General features: G+C 60.5%; 1 protein-coding gene across 4 annotated transcripts in view; it reads left to right on the top strand.

Moving 5' to 3' along the window:
* The window catches only part of PDE4C (phosphodiesterase 4C), a 98234-nt gene that overhangs the window by 43854 nt on the left and 29592 nt on the right, over positions 1 to 24788 (top strand). Inside the window, exon 1 of one of the 4 annotated variants that reach the window (XM_030540348.1) lies at positions 13139 to 13891. The exons of 2 other annotated variants lie outside the window; for them this stretch is intronic. In XM_030540348.1, the coding sequence (XP_030396208.1) occupies positions 13743 to 13891 (149 nt within the window). In that variant the 5' untranslated portion in view covers positions 13139 to 13742. Of the gene's footprint in view, positions 1 to 13138; positions 13892 to 24788 lie in introns of those variants that run through there. One more of the 4 variants, XM_030540350.1, reaches the window with a different exon arrangement.

Raw genomic sequence — 24788 nt, 5'->3', positions numbered from 1 at the left:
CCTTCCTCCCTGGAGTACGGAACACTCTGGCAGATCGATTGAGCAGATCCTTCCTGTCACACGAGTGGTCCCTTCGCCCGGACGTCGCTCTCTCCATTTTCCGGAGGTGGGGTTATCCCGGGTGGACCTCTTCGCGTCCAAAGGGAACAGGAAGTGCCAAGCGTTCTGCTCCTTTCAGGGCAGGGAGCCGGGGTCGATAGCGGATGCCTTCCTCATCCAGTGGTCAACCCACCTGTACTATGCATTTCCCCCGTTCCCTCTGGTCCACAAGGTCCTCCTGAAGGTGCGCAGGGACAGGGCTCTCGTGATCATGGTGGCCCCGGCGTGGCCCAGGCAGCACTGGTACACCATGCTGCTGGACTTGGCCATAGCCGACCCAGTTCCCCTGCCCCTTCATCCGGACCTGATTACCCAGGACCACGGGACCCTCTGTCACCCAGACCTGCAGTCGCTGCACCTAGCGGCGTGGCTCCTGCGTGGCTGACTGGTTCCGAGCTGCGCTGCTCTACGCCTGTGAGAGAGGTGCTCTTGAGCAGCAGGAAACCGTCCACAAGAGCCACATATTCAGCGAAATGGAAGCGCTTCTCCTGTTGGTGCGTAGAGAGAAATCTCCGCCCTATGGAAGTTTCGGTATCCGAAATCTTAGACTACGTTTTGTCCCTCAAAGGGCAAGGTCTGGCCTTATCGTCGTTGCGAGTCCACCTAGCAGCTATCTCCACCTTTCACCCGGGTGCGGACGGTCGCTCCGTTTTTTCTCACCCGACGGTGTCGAGATTCCTTAAAGGGCTGGAACGTTTATTCCCTAACGTCCGTCCCCCTGCTCCAACCTGGGATCTTAACCTGGTGTTGTCCCGGCTCATGGGGCCCCCCTTTGAGCCGTTAGCTACTTGCTCCCTGCTCTACCTCTCTTGGAAAACTGCCTTTCTAGTGGCTATCACCTCAGCTAGACGGGTGTCGGAGCTCCAAGCTCTTGTGGTAGACCCCCCATATACGGTCTTCCACAAGGATAAGGTGCAGCTGAGGCCACACCCTGCTTTTCTGCCCAAGGTGGTCTCAGCCTTTCACGTCAACCAAGAGATTTTCCTTCCGGTTTTTTTCCCAAAACCTCACTCCTCAGGCAGGGAGCAGCAGCTCCACTCGCTGGATGTCCGTAGGGCTCTCGCGTTCTACATAGAGAGGACTAAGCCCTTCCGAAAATCCCCCCAACTTTTCGTGGCGGTAGCAGATCGTATGAAAGGTCTTCCTATCTCCTCCCAGAGGGTATCCTCTTGGGTTACGTCCTGTATCAGGACTTGTTATGACTTGGCCCATGTCCCTACGGGCCGTGTGACTGCGCATTCCACCAGGGCGCAGGCGTCGTCGCTAGCTTTCCTCGCCCGTGTGCCCATCCAGGAAATCTGTCGGGCAGCGACCTGGTCATCGGTCCACACCTTTGCTTCCCACTACGCCCTGGTCCAGCAGTCGAGGGAGGATGCGGCCTTCGGAACTGCAGTGCTCCGTGCCGCGACTTCTCACTCCGACCCCACCGCCTAGGTAAGGCTTGGGAGTCACCTAACTGGAATGGATATAAGCAATCACTCGAAGAAGAAAAGACGGTTACTCACCTTTGTAACTGTTGTTCTTCGAGATGTGTTGCTCACATCCATTCCACACCCGCCCTCCTTCCCCACTGTCGGAGTAGCCGGCAAGAAGGAACTGAGGAGCGGGCGGGCCGGCAGGGGTATATATCGGGTGCCATGGCAGCGCCACTCTAGGGGGCGACCTGCCGGCCCACTGGAGTTGCTAGGGTAAAAAAGTTTCCGACGAACGTGCACGCGCGGCGCGCACACCTACCTGGAATGGATGTGAGCAACACATCTCGAAGAACAACAGTTACAAAGGTGAGTAACCGTCTTTTCTGGCTGGGGTCCCGAGAGCGCAGGGGCCTCTGTGGAATGGGTCCACTGGACGATGGACCCCTCTCTTTCCCAGGGCCAGGGAAGGGCTTCTTGGAGCCAGTGCAGCCCCTCAGACCTCAGCCTGCCAGAGCATCACTGCCCGCTCAGTTGTGCCCCATGGCGGGGAGCTGCAGTCTGAGGCCTGGCTCAGAGCCGGCGGAGATTCTGCCCCCCCACTACTCAGCTCTTGCTGGCCAGGCACTCATGAGCTGAGTCCGTGCCCCTGGTGTAACCGAATGTCCCCTTGACTGATGGGGGCCGGTTCCACTCCCATGCCGGAGGAGCACAGAAGGAGATGCTGTGCTGGCCCAGGAGGCTCTGTGCATCGGGCCGGGTGAGCACCATGAGCAACCCAGGGCTGGACGAGCCATTTCCTGCTGAAATGGACACAGAGGGTCAGTCTGGTCCACAGTCCAGTGCCTTGGCCTTGTGCGACGAAGGGGGGATGTTCTGGCTGTGTTCTGTGAATGCTGAGTGGGGAGTATTGACCTGGGAAGGTTGCAGGGGAGTTGTGCTGGGACTGCCTGCCTTGGGGAAGGGAGGATACCTGAGCATGTAACCTGAGACCCCAGGAGGGGGGTTGAAGGCCAGGTGACACCTCTGCCCAGGACACTGGAAAAAGGCTGGGGGAGGCTGAGTGAAAGGCTGGAGGAAGTTTCAGTTTGGAGCTGGCTGGGAAATGGAGAGGGGTGCCCTGATGGGGCTTGGGCTTCCCTGGGGCCCCCAGATGGCCCTAACTGAAGGGAGTCCTGTGTCAGCAAGACCTGTTTTGGACTGTGTTCCTGTTGTCCAAATAAACCTTCTGTTTTACTGGCTGGTGGAGAGTCATGATGGATTGCAGGAAGCTGGGGGTGCAGGGCCTTGTCTCCCCTCACACTCCGTGACACCTTGGTGCCCATCTCTGGGGCTGCAGGGCCTCAGGCCTCCTGAAAAGGCTTCTCGCCATGAGGTCTGTATGGAGCAGGCTGGTTTGCCCTGCTCCCAGCCATCAGACACACACCAGCCACACACTGAGCTGCTGCTTCCACTCGCTTCCCCACAATCCAGTGGGCGAGGGGAGACACCCCCCATGTGGATACAGGTCACTTGATACCAGTCGGAACCTGCTGGGCTGGAGTGTGCTCTGGGAGGAAGAGCTGTTGGGTCTCGGGAGCCCCGGGGCTGGTGTTCAGTAATTAGGAGGAAGCAGGACATGAGTGGGAGTCTTGATAGGGTGTTAACACCGGGGTACAGATCTGGGGTGCAGAGCTGGCCGGAGGGGAGTGGGAGCCAGGGCATGGAGCTGGCTGGAGGGGGCTGTGGAGCCGGCCGGAGGGGGGCACAGAGCTGGGGTGCACAGCCGGCCGGAGGAGGGTGGGAGCCAGAGTGGAGCCGGCTGGAGGGGGGTGTGGAGCCGGCTGGAGAGGGGTCCAGAGCTGGGGTGTACAGCCGGCTGGAGAGGGGTGTGGAGCTGGCTGGAGAGGGGTCCAGAGTTGGGGTGTACAGCCAGCTGGAGGAGGGTGGTTGCTGGGATGTGGAGCCGGCTGGAGGGGAGTGCGGAGCTGGGGTGCACAGCTGGCTGGAGGAGGGTGGGAGCCGGGGTGTGGAGCCGGCTGGAGGGGGGTGCGGAGCTGGAGCCATTTATAAAAAAGGTTGGAAAATGAAATGTGGCCCAAAGCACAGAGAGGTCTGGAAGGTGACCTGAAGCAGAGCCCTGTGCTGGGGCTGCCCCGTCTTGCCAGGGAACAGGACGTGCCAAGTCAGGGGGCTCAAGCAGAGCTGGAAGGGGGGTAATAAGTGACTGTCCTTCTGCGTAGAAGGTTCTCGTGTCTCGCACCAAGGCCCTGCTGCACCTGGTGGCCCCTTCCAGGCAAAAATCCCAGGCCAGACCAAGCCTCTCCTGGAGCAGGGCCCAGTGTCCTGGCAGAGAGTGGAGGGCTGGGGGAAGAGCTCTGGGCCTGGGGAGGTTTCTCCTTGCATGTTGGGACTTGCTGCAGTTGGACCCAGTTGGGTCTGGCCTCACAGGCAGGAGCCGGGCCCAGCTCCCCTCTCCCAGGGAGGAAGCCGTTCCCTGGCCTTAGGGAAGGTTATAAATCGCTGGACTTACTGGGCACAGCTCACACTGTGAACCAGGAGGGCTGGAACCCGGAGGCTTGAGTCTAGGCCGTGACTGGGCTGTGGGGACTACCCTGAAGGAAGACTGGGACCCCCTTGGGGGTCTGGCACACCAAAGGGGTTCCTCCAGAGCTGGGCTGTGGCACAGCCTGTGTGGAGTGGCATGGCCAGGGTGTGCAACAGATGAGTCTGGACTTCTGGGATTCTCCTGCTTGCCCATATCGCTTGTCTTCGAGGGTGGCTTCCCCTGGAGCAGCCTGGGGCAGGGACCTTCCTCCAGAAATCCACATCCTTTTCTGCTCTTTCTTGCTGATCCTGCAGCAGATTCAGGGCGTGGACGTAGCTTGGACTCTGGCTCAGAGGCTGTGATCTGCATATGCTCTGAGGAAATATACCTGAGCTCAGGCCCGCGGGTTTCTGCCTCAGGCAGAAGAGGACACTGTGCTCTCTAGCACCAGGCCGGGAATCCCCGCCGAGCCCTTGGCTAGTCAGCGCAGCCCATGGCTGCTCTTGCGCCAAGCAGTGCCCTGGCAGCTGGCTCTCCAGCAGCTCTCCCAGGGCTCCACGTGCTCTTAGCCTCCTGATCTTGTTTTTTGTGCCTTCCCAGCCAGGCTGAGCAGCCAGAAATAAATCCAGTGACTCAGCCGAGTAAACACGGTCTCCGAGCAGGTGTTTTCCCAGGGTGCCGCTCTCTCCGTGCGGGAAAGTGACCTGCCCTGTCCGCTGGGCCAGGCTCTTGGCCTCGCTCCCTCCAGATACCCTTCTGGGGAGAGAATCCAGCCCAGAACCAACCATTCAAGGGGAACGGGGAGCCCCTTTCTCACGGCAGAAATCAAGACCCTTCTCAAAGCCTTGCAGAGAGTGGTGTGATCCCACCCGCTGGCCGGTGGGCATTACTGGCCCAAACCTCCCACAGCAATGGGGCAAGGCCTGGCAGCCCCACAAACGTCCTCTCTGTGCTGCGTGGTGACCTGAGACCCTGTGTCAGACCGTGCTCCCCCTCAGAACCTCACCCCACCCGCCCTCCACCGCACAGCTGTTCATGGAGTGTTGGGGAGTCAGGGCCCTGCACCTCACTTCCTACGATTACTGCCTGGCTCCATACTGCGTCACAAGCTGCTTGTGGGCTCTTCTGGGGCAGGAGCTGGCTCTCACGAGTCTGGGACCGGGCCTGGCACCATCCTGTCCCGAGCTGGGGTGGGTGCTGCTCTGAGAGGTTCTGCTCCACGTGGCCCTGTGCAGGAGGGAGGTGATTACTTCCCCTCCAGGCAGGGATGTGCGCCCGGAGAGGAGAGGGCACTTGCCCAGGCTCAGAGCACTGGGAGGTAGAGCCGGTGCTAGAACCCCGCTCCCCTGAGCTGTGGAGAACAGACTTCCCGAGGAGCGGGGGGAATCCTGTGTTGTCACTGCTGTCAGGTTCTGGGGTGCCCCTGCAGCACCTCACCGGAGCTCAGGGTCTCTGTATCCCCCTGTTGTGACACTGGGACAGTGAGAACAGCTCCGCCATGCTTGGGCCATTGGGACCCCCCCATTGGCAGTTCAGACCCTAGTGCTCTGATGGGTAGGGCCCCTAGTTGCTGGTGCCAGATGCTGCAGAGAAAGGGGTCTCAGAGCCCCTGCCCAAGGGGAGTGTAATGCACAGAGAGGGGGATGGGCAATGCCATGCTCAGCTGGTTGCTGCAGATTGTGTTTGTGGGTGGGACTGTGCTCTCTGCTCTGAGTTAATCCCAGGGGGATGGCACCTGCCCCCTGCCCACCCCTTCTTGCTGTCCTCTCAGCACCGTGGCTGTTGGGATTCTTTGTGGTCCCTGGATCCAGCCTGTCCCCTGCCCTGCCCCGCACTCTCCTGGCTGCTGCATCATGCAGAGTTTCGCTGCCAGGGCTACAGGGAATGAGCTGTGGGCCCTTCTGCTCTGCGTGGGCCCCATGCACCCCTCTCCCCCTCAGGGAATGGGCTGGGGCAGCCACCCGAAGAGGCAGCAGGCGTTTCCTGTGTAGCTGCAGCATGTGGAACCTCATGGCCCAGGCGGCTGCCCAGAGTGCCCAGCGGCTGCTGGGGGCATGGCTGGTTGTTGCTCATCCATCAGGAGCGAATGAAGAAGCATGAGGCCGGGGCAGTTAGTGGTAAACGGCCTCGGGGGGCCCTGCAGCCAGAGGGTAATTTAATTGCACTCGCCTGCTGTCCCTGCAATGCATGGCTGAGCTGCCAGTAGGGGACAGTGCCCATATATAACCAGCCCTTAGGAAGGGGCCGTGAGGCCTGCTGCTGCTCCGTGAAAAATGGCCTCACTCAGTGGCATGCAAATTAAACAAGTCTGTCACTGTCCCTGCACCTCCTCCACTTCCTGGCACAGCCCCCGCTCATCCCCGCCCAGGCCGGGGCTCTCACAGCGGCCTGCTCCCTCCAGCTCAGTGATTCCCTGCGCACGGCGGGTGAGCGCCCCCAGCATCTCTGTGCATCACGTGGGCTGAACCTCACGGCACCTGCAGCGTTTCCCCAGCTTCCATTAGCCTCCCTCTTTCACTGTCCAGTCCCTCCCATGTCAGGGAGCCTGACACTGCCCTGTGCCAGCTCTCTCCTTGCTGCATGGTGCAGCCCTGCCTTTCCTGCCCTCTGCGAGCTGGAGAGACGGGACTCGGGAGGCTGAAATCCTGGCCTGCTTCTGTCCCCCTCTGCCCAGTCTGTGCAATGTCTGAGCTCCAGCCCATTGCCATGGGATCCGTCACAGAGACAGCACTGCACTATTCCCTGGGTCAGCATGCCTGCCCTCCTTGCTCAGCCCCCAGCCCCATCAGCTGGTGTCAGCATTATGGCTGAGAGCTGTATTGCCAAGAACACAGGAATTCCACTCCAGCCACTGGGCAAACGGCCTGTGCAAGCAAGGGGAAGACTTCAGCCAGCACTGTGCTGCTGAGGAAGGCTGAAAGTGCTGGGTTCCCTGCCCTGCCCTGCCAGCCCCCCTGCCCTGGCTGACCCACTGTGTTTACATTGGGTCTGCATTAATCCATGCTTGGCTGCTCAGGGTGCTGAGTCCAGCCTCGGGGAGGGACCGCTCTGCTCCCTGGGCATTGAGATTGGCATTGAATTATCCCCCTGATTTACCAGCGCCAGCCAGGAAGCCATGCACCTGCACAGGAGGGGCGTCTCTGCACTGTGGGGTCTGGCTGGCCTCTTGCTCCCCCAGTGCTGGGGGTGGGCGAGGCTGCCAGGCATGGGTGGCTGCATGAGATGCTGAGCAGGGAGAACTGGCACCACTCTGGGAGTCAGATCCTGGTGGGGGTGGGATTTGAGGGCAGGGGCAGCAGGCAGGAGTGGGGTCAAGGGACATGGATCTAGGTGGTGAGGCTGCTGCCATGGAGGGGCCCACGCGTCAGCCCAGCAACCCCTGTCATCTACGCGCAGCGAGGGCCTGAGTTTGAGTCCTGCTGTCCTAGAGTTGCAGCCAGGGCTCTGGGCAGGCTGTGGACGGCAGGTGGAAGCAAATCAGCTCTGTGCTGCCATCTAGTGTAATTCACTGGAGCATCAAAACCCTCAGCTCTTTCCATTGGCCACCCCTGTTTATGGTTCGCTTTGGGGTAGGTCCTCCTAGGGCCCCAATCATGGGCCCTGGGTCCCTGGCGCTAGGCGCTGTACAAATCCAGGCACACAGCCGGTCGCTGGCTGCAGAGCTGGCAGTTGGAGTAGCTTTAGTTAGTACAAACTCTTTGTGGCTGTTCGGCCTGGGGACTGTGGCAGGCGCCTACTGGGGATGAGGACGTGGAGTTAGAAAGGACCAAGTTCGAGGCAGAAGTCAAACTCAAACAGCTTCATAGGAGCAAATCAGCGGGCTCAGAAAATCTCCATCCAAGAATTTTAATGGAACTGGCCTGTGAAATTGCAAGGCCAATAGCCAGGGTTTCTAATGAATCGCTAAACTTGGGCTTGTGCCCTATGACTGAAGAATTGATTTAAGTTAAGGGCCAATGGTGGCACATGAACAAATGGATATAAACTGGCCAGGACACCAGACATACATTTCTAACCATCAGAGGAGTGAAGCTTTGGAGCAGTGGGAGCAAAAAACTGAACTGGCTTCAAGACTGAGGTTGATGACTTTATGGAGAAGATGGTCTGATGAGCGAGAGAAATGTTCTAGAGCCCAGAACCATCCTCTAGGAGCTTAGCTGCCCTCCCAGGGCCTTGCCTGAGTCAAGGGGGGGATGTGCCTGAGGCACAAGGGGTGGAGCAGGGGGATACCACACACACTGGAGACCCCCCTGGAGTTGGTCAGTGTCCTGGGGCCTGTATTGTTCTCATCGGTGTGAATATCACCAGCCAAACCCCAGAGAATTTGCTTCCTGAATCCTTGTTCTGTTTTGTGACCCGGACAAAGATCCCAACCTCCCCATGTTGGGGGGGGGGGGCAGGAAGGGGGACCCTAATCATAGAATATCAGGGTTGGAAGGGACCTCAGGAGGTATCTAGTCCAATCCCCTGCTCAAAGCAGGACCAATCCCCAACTAAATCATCCCAGCCTGGGCTTTGTCAAGCTGGGCCTTAAAAACCTCTAAGGAAGGAGATTCCACCACCTCCCTAGGTAGCCCATTCCAGTGCTTCACCACTCTCCTAATGAAAATGTTTTTCCTAATATCTAACCTAAACCTCCCCCACTGCAACTTGAGACCATCATTCCTTGTTCTGTCATCTGCTACCACTGAGAACAGTCTAGATCCATCCTCTTTGGAACCCCCTTTCAGGTAGTTGAAAGTAGCTATCAAATCCCCCCATATTCTTATCTTCTGCAGACTAAACAATCCCAGTTCCCTCAGCCTCTCCTCATAAGTCATGTGCTTCAGCTCCCTAATCATTTTTGTTGCCCTCCGCTGGACTCTTTCCAATTTTTCCACACCCTTCTTGTAGCGTGGGGCCCAAAACTGAACAGTACTCCAGATGAGGCCTCACCAATGCCAAACAGAGGAGAATGATCACGTCCCTCGATCTGCTGGCAATGCCCCTGCTTATACAGCCCAATATGCCATTGTCCTTGTCAACAAGGGCACACGGTTGACTCATATCCAGCTTCTCGTCCACTGTAACCCCTAGGTCCTTTTCTGCAGAACTGCTGCCTAGCCACTCGGTCCCTAGTCTGTAGCACTGCACGGGATTCTTCCGTCCTAAGTGCAGGACTCTGCACTTGTCCTTGTTGAACCTCATCAGGTTTCTTTTGGCCCAATCCTCTAATTTGTCTAGGTCCCTCTGTATCCTATCCCTACCCTCTAGCGTATCTACCACTCCTCCCAGTTTAGTGTCATCTGCAAACTTGCTGAGGGTGCAGTCCACGCCATCCTCCAGATCGTTCATGAAGATATTGAACACAACCAGCCCCAGAACCGACCCTTGGGGCACTCCGCTTGAAACCAGCTGCCAACTAGACACGGAGCCATTGATTGCTACCTGTTGAGCCTGACAATCTAGCCAGCTTTCTATCCACCTTATAGTCCATTCATCCAGCCCATACTTCTTTAACTTGCTGGCAAGAATACTGTGGGAGACCATATCAAAAGCTTTGCTAACATCAAGGAATAGCACATCCACTGCTTTCCCCTCATCCACAGAGCCAGTTATCTCGTCATAGAGTCAATTAGGTCAGTCAGGCATGACTTGCCCTTGGTGAATCCATGATGACTGTGCCTGAGCACTTTCCTTTCCTTTAGGTGCTTCAGAATTGATTCCTTGAGGACCTGATCCATGATTTTTCCAGGGGCTGCAGTTCCCCAGATCATCCTCTTTCCCTTTTTTAAAGATGGGCCCTACATTAGCCTTTTTCCAGTCATGGATCGCAGGGAGAACAGAGGAGCTCAGCAGAGCTGGGCTGTCTCCTGCCGGGTGCATGTAAAAGCAGTGTACAAGCGTGAGTCACGTGAGGGTGCCATGGTCCAGCTCCAAGCACTGCTAGTGCAGGCAGCAGAGTTTGCAACTCTCCAGGGCAGAGCCTTCTGTCAGTCCTTGCTCCCAGCAGCACCAGGCAAGCACATGGCACTAGAGCGGTGCATTGTGATGGTGATAGTGGGTCAGATCCTTGTGTGACGGGAGCAGGGTGATTTGACCTGGGAATGTTGCAGGGGAGGTAAACTGGGGATGGGGACTTCCCTTGAAGGAAGCTCCCTGAGCTGTAAACCTGAGCCAGGAGAAGGGTTGGGAGAAGTGACACCTTCTGCCCGGGAGACTGAACAAAGGAGAGGAGGAGCTGGGGGGAGGGGAGAGAGCTGCTGGAGGAAGTCTTGTTTTCAGTCTTGGGCTGGGGTGGTGCAATGCAGGGAACTCGAAGCTGGGGTCTAAGCTCCCTGAACCCCCCAGAAGGACTTGATTGAGAGGTTCTGGTTGTACCTACACGCTCTGCTTGGGACTGTGTTCCTGTCATTTAATAAACCTTCTGTTTTACTGACTGGATGAGAGTCACGGTGAATCTCAGGAAGAGAAGTGCAGGGCCCTGACGCCCCCCACACGCTGTGACACCTTGCAGCCGGCCACTTGTTTACTGGGAGCTGCCTGAATCAGGGTTTCCAGGTTTGGCTGTGGAATACCCTAGACCTGCCCAGAGGGAGTGGGGGACCAGAGCCGTCCAAACCAGACTGCTGATCTCTTCCGGGCAGGCAGTGGCAGGCTGGCTGCCCAAAACCAGTTGGAAGGGGTGGGTCATTGTGTATTTGCGTCCCCCAAGAGGGAATGCCCTAATGTGGGGTCTCTTGCTGCCCTGCTCCCAGGCCCCAAACATCCCTGAGTTACAGCAGCGTTCAGTGCCCAGCATTGCCTTGTGGGCCTGGCCCAGCCGCCTGCCAGCAGACAGTGACACTGCAGCTCACCCCTGAGGTCCTCAGGACAGCGGCAGGCTGAGCTCTCTCGGTGTGGCAGGCTCCCCCTCGAGCGCTGGGACTGCATCCCCCGCTGCTGCATCTCCCAGGCCTGGCCCCAGTGCCAGTAAATCATGCCAACCAGGTCTCCTTTACCTGCTCCTCAAAGAACTCGAGGGAGTTGGTGCAGGACTGCCCGTGCTGCTTCCTCAAGGGGCTGTGTCCTCGAGGGGCTGCTGCACGAAAAGCAAGGCAGCTCCTCTGCGTGTGGAGGCGCAGGGTGATACAGAGAACGGCATGAGCTGGAGGTTCCTGTGACTCCTGTTAGACATGGCAGCCGCGGGGAGCTCAATCCTCACGGCGCAGTCGGCCCGCGGCCTCCCTGCTGAGTCGGACTCCCAGGGAGCCACTTGATGCCAGCTGGGAGGGCCATTTCTGGGTCCCATTGCATACTGGAGGACCCTCCTGTGATGGGTCTGCAGGGCGGGAGGTGTGGTGGAGTGTGACAGCCAGCTGGGCCTTCTCCACCTTCAGGAAGCTGGCGAGGAATTAAGGATGCGTCATCTGAGCTGCAGTGAGATGTTCAGTGGAGACACAGGGCTTTGGAACATGCTTCCTGAAACGGGGGCCCCACGGCTGGATTGTGCTGAGGCCTGGGACTTGGGAAGGGTCATGAGGTGCGAACCCAGGTCCCCAGTCCAGTTCCAAGGCTGAGTGCCTGCAATGCTCCCCCCGCCCCCCACCTGGCACCCCTTTCACTGCAGGGTAGCAGGACTCAGACGCTGGGGCACCGTGGAGGGTGTGTCTGAGAGAGAGCTCTGGAGAAGGAGGGGTTCCTGGCTCCACATGCTATGGAGAGTGGCCAGGGGCTCCTTGCCTCAGGGCAGCTGCCATCCCTTCATGCCCTCCTGTGTTAACCACTCCCAGCCCGGTGGCGCCGAGCGTGTTCTGGTTTCGTTTGTCTGTCTTGACCCGTGGCCCAGATCTCACCCCTCTCCAGTACAAACTAGGGATGAGTGGGACCCCTGCGGCTGGCCGCAGCGCGAGGTCCGTGTAAATGCTTCTGCTGCCTAAGAGGGTTTGCAGGGACAAGGCTTTGGCCTGCAGGCTCCTGGGCAGCAGCCAGGCGGGAGCCCAGCTGGGCTCTGCCGTGGTGTCTGGGCTGCGGCTGACCGTCCCTGAGCCGGTGCAGACAGCCAGAGGTGGTGCGTTTCCCAGTGGCGCTGGGAGCAGAGGAGGAGCCGGTGGCTGTGCCAGGCAGTGGCTGTGCTGGCTCGGGGACTTGGAGATCGCTCAGCCCAGCCAGCCACATGTGCTCCTGGTTGCCCAGCTGTGCCACTGGGACTCCGCCCACAGCCACTTTGCGCATCTCCCTGCGTGGGAGCGACGCTGACCCACTGCTGCCTGCCCCCTCCCCAGTGACTCTCCACCCCGGAAACCCTGTCACCTGGCCCCACTGCTCAGGTGTTCTCGCTGCCCTGGGGTTGGCGCCGATGGTGGAGGCTGGAGCAGAGTGGGACCCAGAGCTCCTGAATGGGGCCTGGACCAGCGGCATGGCCTGGAGGCTTTGTGGGCCCATCCCTGTGCAGCGGTGCCATGTGGGGAGGTTCTGAGCAGGAGTGGGGACTGTCCTGGGCTGGGGGGCTCCCACTCTGCTTAGTGGGGCTGTGCCTGGCTGCAGCTGGCGGGGCTGTTTGGAAATGTCCCTCTTCCAGCACAGCTGTGTGGGCTGGTGAAGTGGCATATGAAGCTTGCACCAGCAGCCGTATAGCGCTCCCAGCCGGGCTGCACATTGCCTGTGCTCCAGGGAGGGGCTCTGCCCCACTGCTCTCCTTGCCAGGCCTCTCTGGGGGTCCCTGGGGAACAGGGGAGGAGCACGGGGGGAACCCCTCTGGGTTTGTGGCACTCTCGGGTTGGGAAAATGAAGGGGGCTGGAGGGGGAGAGCAGGACAGGGCTCTAGCTGGTGTCCCTGTGGCTAGCAGAGCGAGGGGGCACCTTGAGCTGAGCCTCCCCCAGGCAAGCTGGTGCCAGAGGAAGCCAGTGGGCCAGCTCCCCAGAGGATGTAAGCCGGCATAGCTGCACTGAAGTCTTTGGATTTACACCAGCTGAGGATCCAGCCCCTGTGGTTTACAATGCTGAGCAGGGAAAGTCTCCCCGGTCCTGCCCCAGATTCCAGTGCAGTTTAACGTCTCGGCAGTTGAGGCAGCTGGTGCTGTGGAGGGGGAAAGGGCTGAGTGCCCAGTGGGGGAGCAGCAAGCCCGGGGGGCACTGCTCTGCTTCTCCCTGCCATGGAAGCCCCAGCAAGCCCCGGCTCGTCCATGCAGCGAGCGAGCGTCCCTGTGCCAGACCGGCCTGGCCCAGCCCGAGCAACGAGGGGGGCTTGCTTCGTATTTCAGTATCTGCTGAGCCAGACAGTTGTTTAATTTCCCAGGCAGGGACGGGAGGGGAATGGAAAGTTTCCCTGGGAGTGAGAGCGCTGTGTTTGCAATGCGCTTCCTGCTTTGTACCAAACGGACAGTTTGTCTTCTCTGAATGAGACCCGGGGAGCTGGCGCTGCGAGACCCTCAGGAAATGGAGCCCGCGTAGCAACGTCCCGCCGGCCCCCCAGTCACGCTCGTTCACCTTCAGCCAGAGCACAGCTCGGAGCCGGAGCGAGAGAGGGGCAGCAGCCTCCATGGAGCTTCTGCGCACAATCAAACAGATGGCCTGAAAGTGACTGCAGCAGCCCCTGCACCCCCTCTCTGCCAGCCTGGACCCCGCTGTGGGCAGGGGAGCCCTCAGAGTGATTTTCCTGGGGGAGATTTTTGAACGGGGGGGGAAGGCCTGGCTGAGCCTCTTGTGCATGTGGCCCCCCACACACACTAATTTGTGGCTCTGAAATGCTGAACCCGAAGCATGGCTCCCCGGGGGCCTCCCCCAGTGCCTCCCCCTGCAGCTCCCCCCGCAACTCGCCCATCCTCTTCAGGAAGCTCATGATGAACCAGAGCATCCGCATGCAGCGGCGTTTTACCGTGGCTCACCCCCTCTGGTAAAGGCTGGGGCTGCCCACTGCGGGGCAGAGCAGGGCTGGGCAGGGCGGAGCCGGGTGGGCTGGGCAGGTGGGGGCTGCACTGCTGGGCAGGGCAGGGCAGGGCAAGTAGGGGGGCCGCCCACCGCCGGGCAGGGCTGGGCAGGGTGGAGCATATCTGGGCAGGTACGGGGGCTGCACCGCTGGGCAAGGCAGGGCAGGGCTGGGCAGGGTGGAGCTGGGCTGGGCTGAGCAGGTAAGGGGGCTGCACCGCCGGGCAGGGCAGGGTGATCAGTGCAGGGTGGAGCTGGGCTGGGCTGGGCAGGTAAGGGGGCTGCACTGCCGGGCAGGGCAGGGTGATCAGTGCAGGGTGGAGCTGGGCTGGGCTGGGCAGGTAAGGGGGCTGCACCGCCGGGCAGGGCAGGGTGATCAGTGCAGGGTGGAGCTGGGCTGGGCAGGGCAGGTAAGGGGGCTGCACTGCCGGGCAGGGCAGGGTGATCAGTGCAGGGTGGAGCTGGGCTGGGCTGGGCAGGTAAGGGGGCTGCACCGCCGGGCAGGGCAGGGTGATCAGTGCAGGGTGGAGCTGGGCTGGGCTGGGCAGGTAAGGGGGCTGCACCGCCGGGCAGGGCAGGGTGATCAGTGCAGGGTGGAGCTGGGCTGGGCTGGGCAGGTAAGGGGGCTGCACCGCCGGGCAGGGCAGGGTGATCAGTGCAGGGTGGAGCTGGGCTGGGCTGGGCAGGTAAGGGGGCTGCACCGCCGGGCAGGGCAGGGTGATCAGTGCAGGGTGGAGCTGGGCTGGGCTGGGCAGGTAAGGGGGCTGCACTGCTGGGCAGGGCAGGGTGATCAGTGCAGGGTGGAGCTGGGCTGGGCTGGGCAGGTAAGGGGGCTGCACCGCCAGGCAGGGCAGGGTGATCAGTGCAGGGTGGAGCTGGGCTGGGCTGGGCAGGTAAGGGGGCTGCACTGCCAGGCAGGGCAGGGTGGCCAGTGCAGGGTGGTGTGCAGAGGCTGCTGCCGGGCTGGTTCCAGGGTTGGCAGCTCACAAGGTGCTGAGACCTGAACTCACTGGGAGACTTTGAGAGGTTCCTGCCGATGAGCTGGGCAGTTAGGCCTGTCTCTGTGGCCTGGGGCACTTCCCTTCCCCGCCTCCCTGACCCCAGCCCAGCTCTGCACGTTATGTGGGTGACACAAGGTACCAGCCATGGGTGGGTGCTGACAAGAGCAGAGAACTTGGGGTGTTTGTGGCTGATGCCAGGAGGGGCCCAGAGCTGGTTCCCCAAACAAGCACTGTCTTTAGCGGGTGCTCGGTAGGTGCCTTCAGGCCAGGTGTGTGGGGCTGCTCCCTGCTGCTGGTCCTTCTCCCCGGCTGCACCGTGGGAGGCTCATGCAGAGCTGGCCTCAACCCTGCTCGGACCCTGCAGCCCTGAGCAAAAGCAGCTCTGAGGCCAAGAACCCTGGCACAGGGCTGGAGGGTTCCCCCTGCCCAGCCCCCAGTAGGCAGCAGGCCAGATGCATAGGGACGCGGGGCTGAGCCATGGAGCCAGGAGGAGCTGAGTGGGGAAAGCTGGCTCAGGCCAGGCCAGGCAGCTCTGGCTCTGGGGATCAAGCCCTCTACCCACTTTTGTGAACCGGGGAAGGTCCCAATCCAGCCTCCTGCTGGCTGAAGGGCCTGTATTTGCCTGGCCTGGCCAATTACTTCCTACCACTTCCATACTCCACCTGGCAGAGACCTGGGGCCAGGGATGGAGGGCCGCATGGATGGAGGGTGCTGGGGATCTGGGAGGACCTGGGCTGTCTGGGAGCTGGGCTGCAGTTGTGGGAATGTAAACAGAAAGGGTGTTTGTTACGACAGAGAGAGGAAAACAAGCAGCAGACTCATCCTCTGCCCCCTTCCCCCCAGTCATGCCACAGGCACCTGCTGCTGGGTCCTGCCAACAGGAGCCAATCTGCACCTCTCCTTACGCACCTGCAGGGAGCCCTGGGACTCCACTCATTTCCCCATCATCTGCCCTGCCCCCAGCATGCCCAGCCCCACCACTGCTAGCACCGCAGGAGCCAGCAGCCCTGGATGCAGCAAGGCTGGCGGTTCATTGATGCCCCAGCTCTGCTTTCGCTCAGCTGCCAAGAGCCCCAGGCCCAAGCAGAGCTGTGCCACCCAGGCTGGAGGGTGCGAGCTGCAAATGCTCCAGCTTTGCACACTGGCCTGGGCACTTGGTGACCCTGCCCAGGGGCTTGGCGACCCTGCCCAGGGGCTTGGTGCTGCTAAGCATGTGGACAGGCTGCCCACCAGCCGGGCCTTCCATGTGCTGCCTGCATCTCAGCACAGGGGACGTGTGGGCCTTTGACCCTGGCCACTCCCCTGTTTGGGCTGCCCACTGGCATGTCCCACACAGAGTCTGGAGGGGCAGGTGGCAAGCGCTCTGGGAGGGGCATTGGTACATGGTGGATGCCAGGAAGCAGTGGGCATTGTTCTTCCAAGGCCACTGCACCCACCTGGCGGGGGCCCAGCTATGGGGGGCGAGGGGCCAGCTGCATCTGCCCATGTGAGGCAGGGGTTGGCCTGGTGAGTGGACATGGAACAAGCCGTGTGGCGGGCTGCACTCCTGGGCCACTGCTCTGCAGATGCTGCCTGGCGCCGGCCCGCAAGCCCGGTGACATTTCCAGACAGGCTGTGTAAGGCAGCGTGTGATGCTGGCAGCACCATTCCATTCCTGGGATTTCTCTTCCCCCACAACTCCCTGAGCTAGGGGGCGGGGTGCACGCTGCCCCTCCTGCAGGAATGAGGGCCCCAGAGCTGGCCCAGTAAGTCCTCTCGCACGGGGTCACAGGGCTGCCCTGCCTCCGGTGCAGGACGTGAGCAGCTGAGCCCTTTGCAATGGCAACAAGAGCTATTTATAGAGGAAACAAACATCCCAGGCCGGCCAGCCGGCCCAGGGTGCAGACTGGCCAGTGAGCATCAAAGGAGATCGCGTGGGACGGAAAATCTGTTTGAATTCAGTCACTAGCCTCCTGAGAAAGGCACAGTGCTGAGACCCGAGTGTGCTGGGCCCCAGCGTGCCCCTGGCACCTCTGCGGCACGGCCCGTGGGCGCCCCGGGCTCCCCAAGCTGGGCCAGCCTCTCCGTTGGCCTGTCTGTGCTGACACCTAGTGGCTCCGGTCTGCACCACATTCTTTGGGGTTGCACTGGTTTCCCGCTAACCTTACCTGGGTTTTTGAAAGAATAACTGGCCCCCCTTGGCCCAGCCGTGGGTCAGCCCCCTTTGCTCCCGTTTTACACTGGGGGTCTGCCCCTGCTGCTGGCATGCAGCATGTCAGTAGCAGAATTGGGAACAGAATCCAGGAGTTCTGACAGGCACCCAGACTGGTGGCCAGGTCATGGCATGGCCAGGCGGGCTCTTCAGCACACAGGGCACCTCGCAGACGTGGGTGCTGAACCTGCCCTGAAGTGAGGGCCCTGCTCGTTGGGTGGCACTTGCTGCTTCAGGGGCTAGGGGCTCTTAGGGGCAGCAGGGCCCATGGCAAAGCCTCCGCCACAACTGGCCCTGCTCTCCCCCAGCACCCTCCCCGGGAGCAAGGTCCCTGCCAGGATCCCAGCAGCAAGCCCTGAATACGGTGAATCCCCACTGGCACCTGACCATGGCCTCCCTGCTGGCAGCTGGGAACTGGCTGGCAGCAGCCTGAGTGCCACCAGCCCAGCCCTGGCTAAACAGATGCCAGACAACCCACTCCACGCCACACCAGCCCCTTCCTCCCTGTGCTCTCTGCCCACAGCAGGGGCCCTGGCTATTCACAGTGGAAATGGCTACCAGTCCCCGGCTCTGGATGCCGGTGCTGACGGCTCCTGTGTGGCTATGGTGAGTGGAGGTCCCTACTCTTTTAGCGGCCTGTCCCCACTCAGGGCTCGGCCCACACGAGGACATGGCAGGACTTGGCTCAGGCTCTTTGCAGGTCTGGGCCCTGTGGCTTTTTTTCAGCTGAGGTGCTCATGCAGCTGGTGCACGGTCTCTCTCGTTAGGCACTTCGTTTGGAGAGGAGGGCCCAGGCCCTTGGAATGAATGAAGATTTGGGGATCTTGTGGGAATGCCGTTGCTGCACTGCTAGGAAGCGAAGCCAGCCAGAGACCCAGCACTAAAATCTGAGGAGGTTCCCCTGTGCAGGTCCAGCCCTGCCCCACGCTTGATGCCAGGGGTCACAGTGAAGTTGCAGCCTATTCCCTGGGGCTGCTGGTCTGTGGTGCATTCCTGCACCCAAACAGCCAGGGCTCTAGCCTGCATTGCTGGGCCATGCACTGTCCCAACGCAGCATAGCTGTTCCTGCTGGGCCCTCAGCATCACTCTCCTAGGACCAAGTCTTCCAAGAAATTCTTGCTCTCGGGGACAGGGGGCTTCTCCGTGGCTCTGAGTGGGAGCTGCTGGATGCTGCCCCTTGGGCCTGACTCCAGTGGTGCTGAGCCACCTGCAGCCTGTTGGTCTTCCCTGGGGGCAGTGGGTGCTCCGCTCCTGCACACCAGGCCCTGGGTGGGGAGAGCTGGGAACCCCAGGCCAGGGGGCACTTTATCAGCCTGGGCATGAGGAGTTAGGTGGGGAGCAGCCTCTCGGATGGACAGGCCGACGGACAAACTCCTGCTGAGAGAGGAACCCGTCCCACAGGAGGTGCAATGGGAGATCCCAAGCCCTACGTCGCTCTGGACAGGAGGTGCCCAATGGTTCCTGGGCAGCTCCAGCCGTTGCATCCAGTGGTCCTTCTCTGGACCAGCTCTGCCCTGGGCAGCTCCCAGTGCCCCAAATGCCTCGCGGGGCCCAGCTCAGGTGGCTCTTGGGCCGGGGAGGGGCCTTGCTGCTGGAGCTCGCAGGCCATGTAGATGGGACGCAGGACACGGAGCAAGAACTCTGTTGGCAGCACCGCTGAGCTCCCTCTGTGACACCATGGCAGGTGGTAAGGGGCACTGAGACCTTTGGCTTTTAAAGTACCTGCCTATCAGTAAAGCAAAGCCATGGCGAAATAACACCAGGGCTGTGGCCGGCTCCAGCTGGAGGCCAGGGATGTGGAGTCCTGGCTGGGCACCCACAGCACGAATGGTGGCTGCAATCAGCCCTGCTCCATGGAGCTCGGCAGAGCTTGAAACAGTCCCGCAGGTGGGGAGGGCTGAGTCCTGCAGGATCAGGTCAGATCCAGTGAGAGAGAATGGTGCAGACGAGGTAACGGTGCCACTTCGGCCTCTCCGCTGTCTCGCCGGATTCCTTGCTGTGCTGTGCTGGCTGGGAGCCCACGGTGCAGCCGGGCAGCAAGAGGAGAGAATGGGATCTGGACACTCCACCCCACAGATCACGAGTCCGGCCCCAGAGCTGGGAGCATTGGACATATCAGTCTTCACCTGTCTCTGAGCATCTTCATCGCCCCCGGGCCACAACTTCAAACTTTGCTCGACAACCAGGAGGAGGAGAAATTTCTTGTTCTTTCTTCAGCGGGAGACTCCCCCACCCCAATCCCCTGACTCCAGCAGCGGGGGCAGCCAGGGAGGCACCAAATATCACGAGCCTGACAAGGAAATCTGAGCTCCCATTGACATACACAGAGAACCTCTCCTTCCACAGAACAAGCGGGCTGCTGCAAGCCTGTCTCCAGAAGGGTCCATGCACCTGGGGCCATTCTGCCAAGCCAGGGGCACTGGTGCAGGGGGTGTGGCAGAGCATTTTCCTCTGGCTGGAGAATAGCTTTGCCAGCTGGGTGTTTGCAGGCACAGTAGCCGTGGGCACGCAATGACCTCCTTTGCCAGGGCTCTGGGCACAGCCCCAGCTGCCCACACTCAATGATCTCCCTGCCAAGCCTGCGCTATTGGGTCAATCTCCTGTGTTGCTTTGGGCTCTGACACTGTGAATCGCACGAGCTGTTCGCCTGCCCATGGCCCGAACGCGCTTCCCCTTCCAGCGCGTTTCACACAGGGGTTCTGTGTGCTGGGGCTGCGTCTGTGAGCCGGAAGTAAGGGAGGGCACTGGGGGGCATCGGAGGAGCCTGGCCCCAGCACATTCCTTTTGCACATCTACAGCCTCAAGGATCAACACCTGCCCGGCCTTACCCCGGCGCGGGGCCTGAGCGCCCACCTGCCGCAATCATGTGGCCTGGCTTCTCTTTCCCCTCAGTCTCTCCCCTCGCAGTCCGGCCATCTGCTTGGGAGCTTGGCTGTGTTAAGGACCGGCCTGGAGGGGCTGCGAAGCCTCAGTCCCCCAGGGACCTGGGGATCCTGCCGGAGAGGGGACAGGGTCCGTGGGCATCATCCCGATGCTGGGCCAGGATGCTGAGGAGTGAATGGGGAGGGGGCTGCTAAAGGGTGAGCTACGCCTCTCAGCAGGGGCTGCCCAGAATGGCCTGGCTCGGTTTTCTTGCCCAGGGCTGTGAGGCAGCCTGGCAGATGCGGCCGAGAGCTGCCCCTGCCTGATGGAGACCAGTGGCGCCTGCCCTGCTCGCCCTTGGGAGCCAGAATTTCCTATTTAGGAGCGAATGCAGCAGTTTCTCTTGGCCCGGAACCAGGCTGCAAACTATGAGGCACTTCTTGTTCCGCCGTCATGGCGAGTGGCCGTGTTGGGAGGACACACAAAATGTTACAGAGCCAATTCATCCAGAGGTAGGGTGACCAGATGTCCCGATTTTATAGGGACAGTCCCGATTTTTGGGGCTTTTTCTTATATAGGCTCCTACTACCCCCCCACCCCCTGTCCCGATTTTTCACATTTTCTGTCTGGTCACCCTGTCCGGGAGCCTGGAACAAACCTGGGACCACCTGCTGGCTGCTGCTGGGGCAAGGCAAACACCCTCTCCCGTCCTCCCAGGGCTTCACAGGCATGTCGGAAAGGGCCCCCCGAACCCTCACTCTTCCCTGCCTCACGTTCGCTGTCCTGGGTCCCTCTGGGCGAGGGTGTGGCTCATCTTTCTGGGCTTCGGGCCACTCGGCTCAGGGGTGGCTGAAGTTACTAGAGCTGCTGGCACCTGCATCTGGCTCCCAGGAGGATGCTGCCAGACGGCTTCCCCCATGTCCGCAGGCACTCCTGCATGGGGTACAAACGGGAGGGAAAGGGGGGTCAAGGGATGGTTCCCATGGGGAGGGGGAGACAGGGGGAGTGACGTTCAGGGTCCCTGTCCTCCCAGCCATCTGTGTGCGGGAGGCCCAGGGCCCTGGGACGGAGCAGGGGTGAGCCAAATCAGCTACCATAGAGCCCTAGCTGCAGCAGCTCCGGGGCTCTCTGCGATGCACTCTGGCACCTGAGGCAGCTGTGGAAATCAGTCTCTAGTAACACCCCCAGCACCTCTCTCCCACAGCGTCACCTGCACACTGCAAGGCCCCATGGGACACCCCCACCCTGCACCCAGGCTGCTCTAGCAAGCAGTCCAGACACCCGGGTTCCCAGCTCTGCTGCAGATCTGAACCGCTCTGCTTCACTCAGGAGAGCTGCTGAATGAACGAATGAAGCACTGGGGACGCTGGGCTGCAGGCCTGTGTCTACATAAGTGCAAAGTCTCGATGTTCTGAAATCAGACAGTTCACTGGACCAGGAGAGCACGGGGGGTTGGTGGTTTGCTCCGAGCTCTCATGTATTTAGGGGAGAAAAACCTTCCTGTGCAGCCCGGCCAGGCACCTGCTGGCCTCACACTGCTGGGCCAGGACAGCCCCATCCCAGGCCAGCTCCAGGACGAGTGGGACAGACCCAGAGCGTAGGGAGAGGAACTGGAGTGACAAGTACCAAGGAAGATGCCCTGCCAGCAGGATGTATGAGCCAGGGGAATCGTCTCCCCAGAAAAGGGCTCGGAGCCCCCATCCTGGAGAAGTCTTGTAAGGATCCCGTTGGCCCCAGGGGGAGAGATGGGCACTATGAGACCCAAGAGCCACCTCCATTGGGTACTGGCTGGGACTGTGTGGAGAGCAGAGCATGGGGGCCCATTCACCAGGGAGAGCTCTCCCGCTTGGCCTGCTGCCCCCATGGGCTTCCTGCGAGGGGCAGGGGCCACCTGGGTCCTGGCTCTAATTGCCTTCAGAACAAGGCAGATGAAAGCTGCATGGAGCCTCTTCAGCACCCCCCGCCCCTGGCTGCGTGTCTGGGGCCGGCTGGCTCATGGAGGTCACTGAAGGTCGCATCTCGGCACGGCCGGGTGGATCGATGCTTGAATTGATTTGGGAGCCGCTCCAGTGACGCGCGTCCGCCCAGCACCAGGGCAGCTGGGATCCGGCCTGCAGCTGGGCTGGGCAGTGCGGGGAGCCCGCATTACCCCCCAGCCACCGTGGCTACCCTCTGTGTGAGGCTTGGCAGCACGGGCAGGGGATGTCACTCTGGCAGTGAGAACCGGGCCAGGTCTGGCCTGGGGTGAGCTCCAGATGAGAAGCTCCCTGCGGGGTGAGCTCAGCTCTGGGTCCAGGATGCTGCTACAAGCCCAAGGTCTGCAGTCTTTACCCTTGGCTCTGTGGTTCCCCATCAGCCTTGTGGCATGGGGGGACATGGGCATGCAGGAAAGTGACTTGCCAGAGTAGCCGTCCCAGGGCCAGTGTGAGGACCTGCCACTGCCCCTGGGATTCCCCCGGCTGGGTGGCTTTCCTCCTTACTCTGCTCCCTCGGCCATGTCCTGGGGCCACACACTTTCTCACGACACCATGGAAATGGAAGCCAGGCCAGGATCTGGCAGGAAGCAGATGGGAAAGTGAGAGCCGCAAGGGTGCTGGGCCAGGCCAGGAAACCTTCCTGACGTTTTCCCTGAGCGCGGTTCTGAGCGGCTCCGTTTCTGTCACAGCGGTGGCTTGGAAACCAGCTGGAGAAGGGGCAGGCGGGGAGAGGCGCCTGGTGGGACCTGTGCGAGCTCTGGTGGAGCACAGGCCATGGGGATGGCTTCCCCATCACACAAGGCCAGGCTGTGGGTCCTTAGCTCGCCTTTCATGCTGGTGGAAGGTGCGTGGCACGACTCTGTGGCCCCAAGTCTCTTCCACCGCTGGAGAAAGGAGAACGAGCTCAGAACTAACCCCCCTGCACACACCCCGCCCCACTGACTGCGTGGCTGTGGGGCAGCCCTGGGGACACACTGAGTGGGGGTGCAGTCAGGTACCACGAGAACCAGCCTGGCTTGGGGGGCTCTAGCAGGAGCACAGTCTGCAATGTCCACACTGCAAATAAAAGTCGTGTTTGTAACCCCGTGAGCTACGCTGCAATTTGACGTGTGTCAGCCCCTGGAGCTGCTCTGATTAACTCCAGCTGCTCACCCAAGGGGACAGCTGAGGTGCCGTGTTTTCCCTGCTGTTCTAACCTGAGTTAGCTCACGTGGGTTACGAACACCCCTTTTATTTGCAGTGTGAATCCAGACAGCTCTCGGTCTATTTCTCAGAGCGCCTGCAGCTCCCTTTCCCGGGCGGGAAGACTGTCTGTGCCCAGTGTTCGTTGGTAAACATGCCGCTCCAGTCAAACCCATGCTAGTCCAGGGGCTCGTGCCAGCTCCATTCCTCGACGGAGGCGCACGCCATCCTGCCTTGCCAGCACCGCGTGTTCTGCTGAGAGCATCAGGCACGCAGGAGTCTGCCTGGCATGCCAGAAACGTCTGCAGAAAGGCTGTCAGGAGGGGTCTGCTGGGACCAGGAGCTGCTCCCATAGTCTGGATGGGCACAGGACAGGGGATGCCCCCTCCTCCTTGCCAGACCATTCACACTGGATGTGGAAATGGTAGCAGTGTCAAAGGCAGCTGTGCATAGATTAAATACTCTCTGTGCTGAACTAGAGCGGGGGTAACACCCAGCCAAGGGGGCCTGGCAGGTGAGGGTTGGTTTTTGCACTACACATGGTTTGGGAGGTTAGAAGTCTTCAAATCAAATACTGTCCCACTCCTCTGCCCCACTGCTGGCTTCTGGCCTGTGGGAGGGACTAAGCCACTGGGAGCAAATATTACAGGGCTGGATTTTGCTCAGAGCATAGACTCTGCCCTGGCTTCTTGGCTGGAAACATCCCAGGCAGCGTCCATGCCAGGAGCTGTGTGTGTCTGTGATGGGGAAGCAGAATGGGCCATGGGCAAAGGCACAAACTGTGAGCTGGAGAGGGGCTCTCAGGCCCCTCTGCTCTGGCGGTCCCTTGGGGTTTGCCTGCACCTGTCTGCATTTGGTTTTCCTTATGATACTTTGTTTTGTCCACAGACATAAGGGAATTCAGAGACATGCAGGAAAAGCTAAACAAACCCATTAGCTGACAGCCCTGCAGCTCTGCTGGCTTGTGCCTGGGCCGATCAGAGCTCACTAGCTGAGCAGCCGCTAGCCAGGCCAAGGGGAGGAGACTCCCCCGGAGCACCCAGGTTCTGCAGAAAGTGGTGTTGGTGCGTCAGCTGGGGACACTGTTTCCTTTGACCCAGGGCTTCAGTGTGGTGCGAATGCGATGTTGCACTGCTGGAGATGCAGCCTTTCCCGTGAGTCGTGAAACTGGTGCCCCGGCAGCATGTGACCATTAAAAACCCCAGTTCAGCTCATTAAATTCCACACCATTTCTGTCTGCCCGTTTGACCCGCTGGCTCCTAGGCAGATGGCTCCTAGGCTGACTGGAAAGGGGAGTTAAGGGGAAGTCTTTATGGGCTGGCCAGTCCTGCTCATTGACCCGACCCAGCTGAGTTCTGGGAAGGGCTGAGGATGCTCAGTCCCTCAGACCTGAGGTGCTGGGCTCCTACAGGGAAAGCCTGAGAGCCAAGCCCAGGGTGGGTAGAGGAGCTGCTTTCTTTGGGTGGTTTTGCCTAAAGAATTGCTTTGTGCCCTGTGGCCCGGCTCCAGGTCTGTGCGCCTGGGCTAGCTGGCCGGCCATTTGCCCTGTGGGAGGATGTGGACAGGTGATCAGCCCCAGGCACCACGAGCAACCTGAGGCCAGGCTGGGGGGTGTGCTGCTACAGTCTCCCGGTCTTCCCTGTGTTTATCCTT

Source organism: Gopherus evgoodei, chromosome 22 (genome assembly GCF_007399415.2).
Source record: "Gopherus evgoodei ecotype Sinaloan lineage chromosome 22, rGopEvg1_v1.p, whole genome shotgun sequence".
Lineage (NCBI taxonomy): Eukaryota > Metazoa > Chordata > Testudines > Testudinidae > Gopherus > Gopherus evgoodei.
The sequence above is the reverse complement of the archived record's forward strand: the minus strand, read 5'-3'. Positions and strand labels throughout refer to the sequence as shown.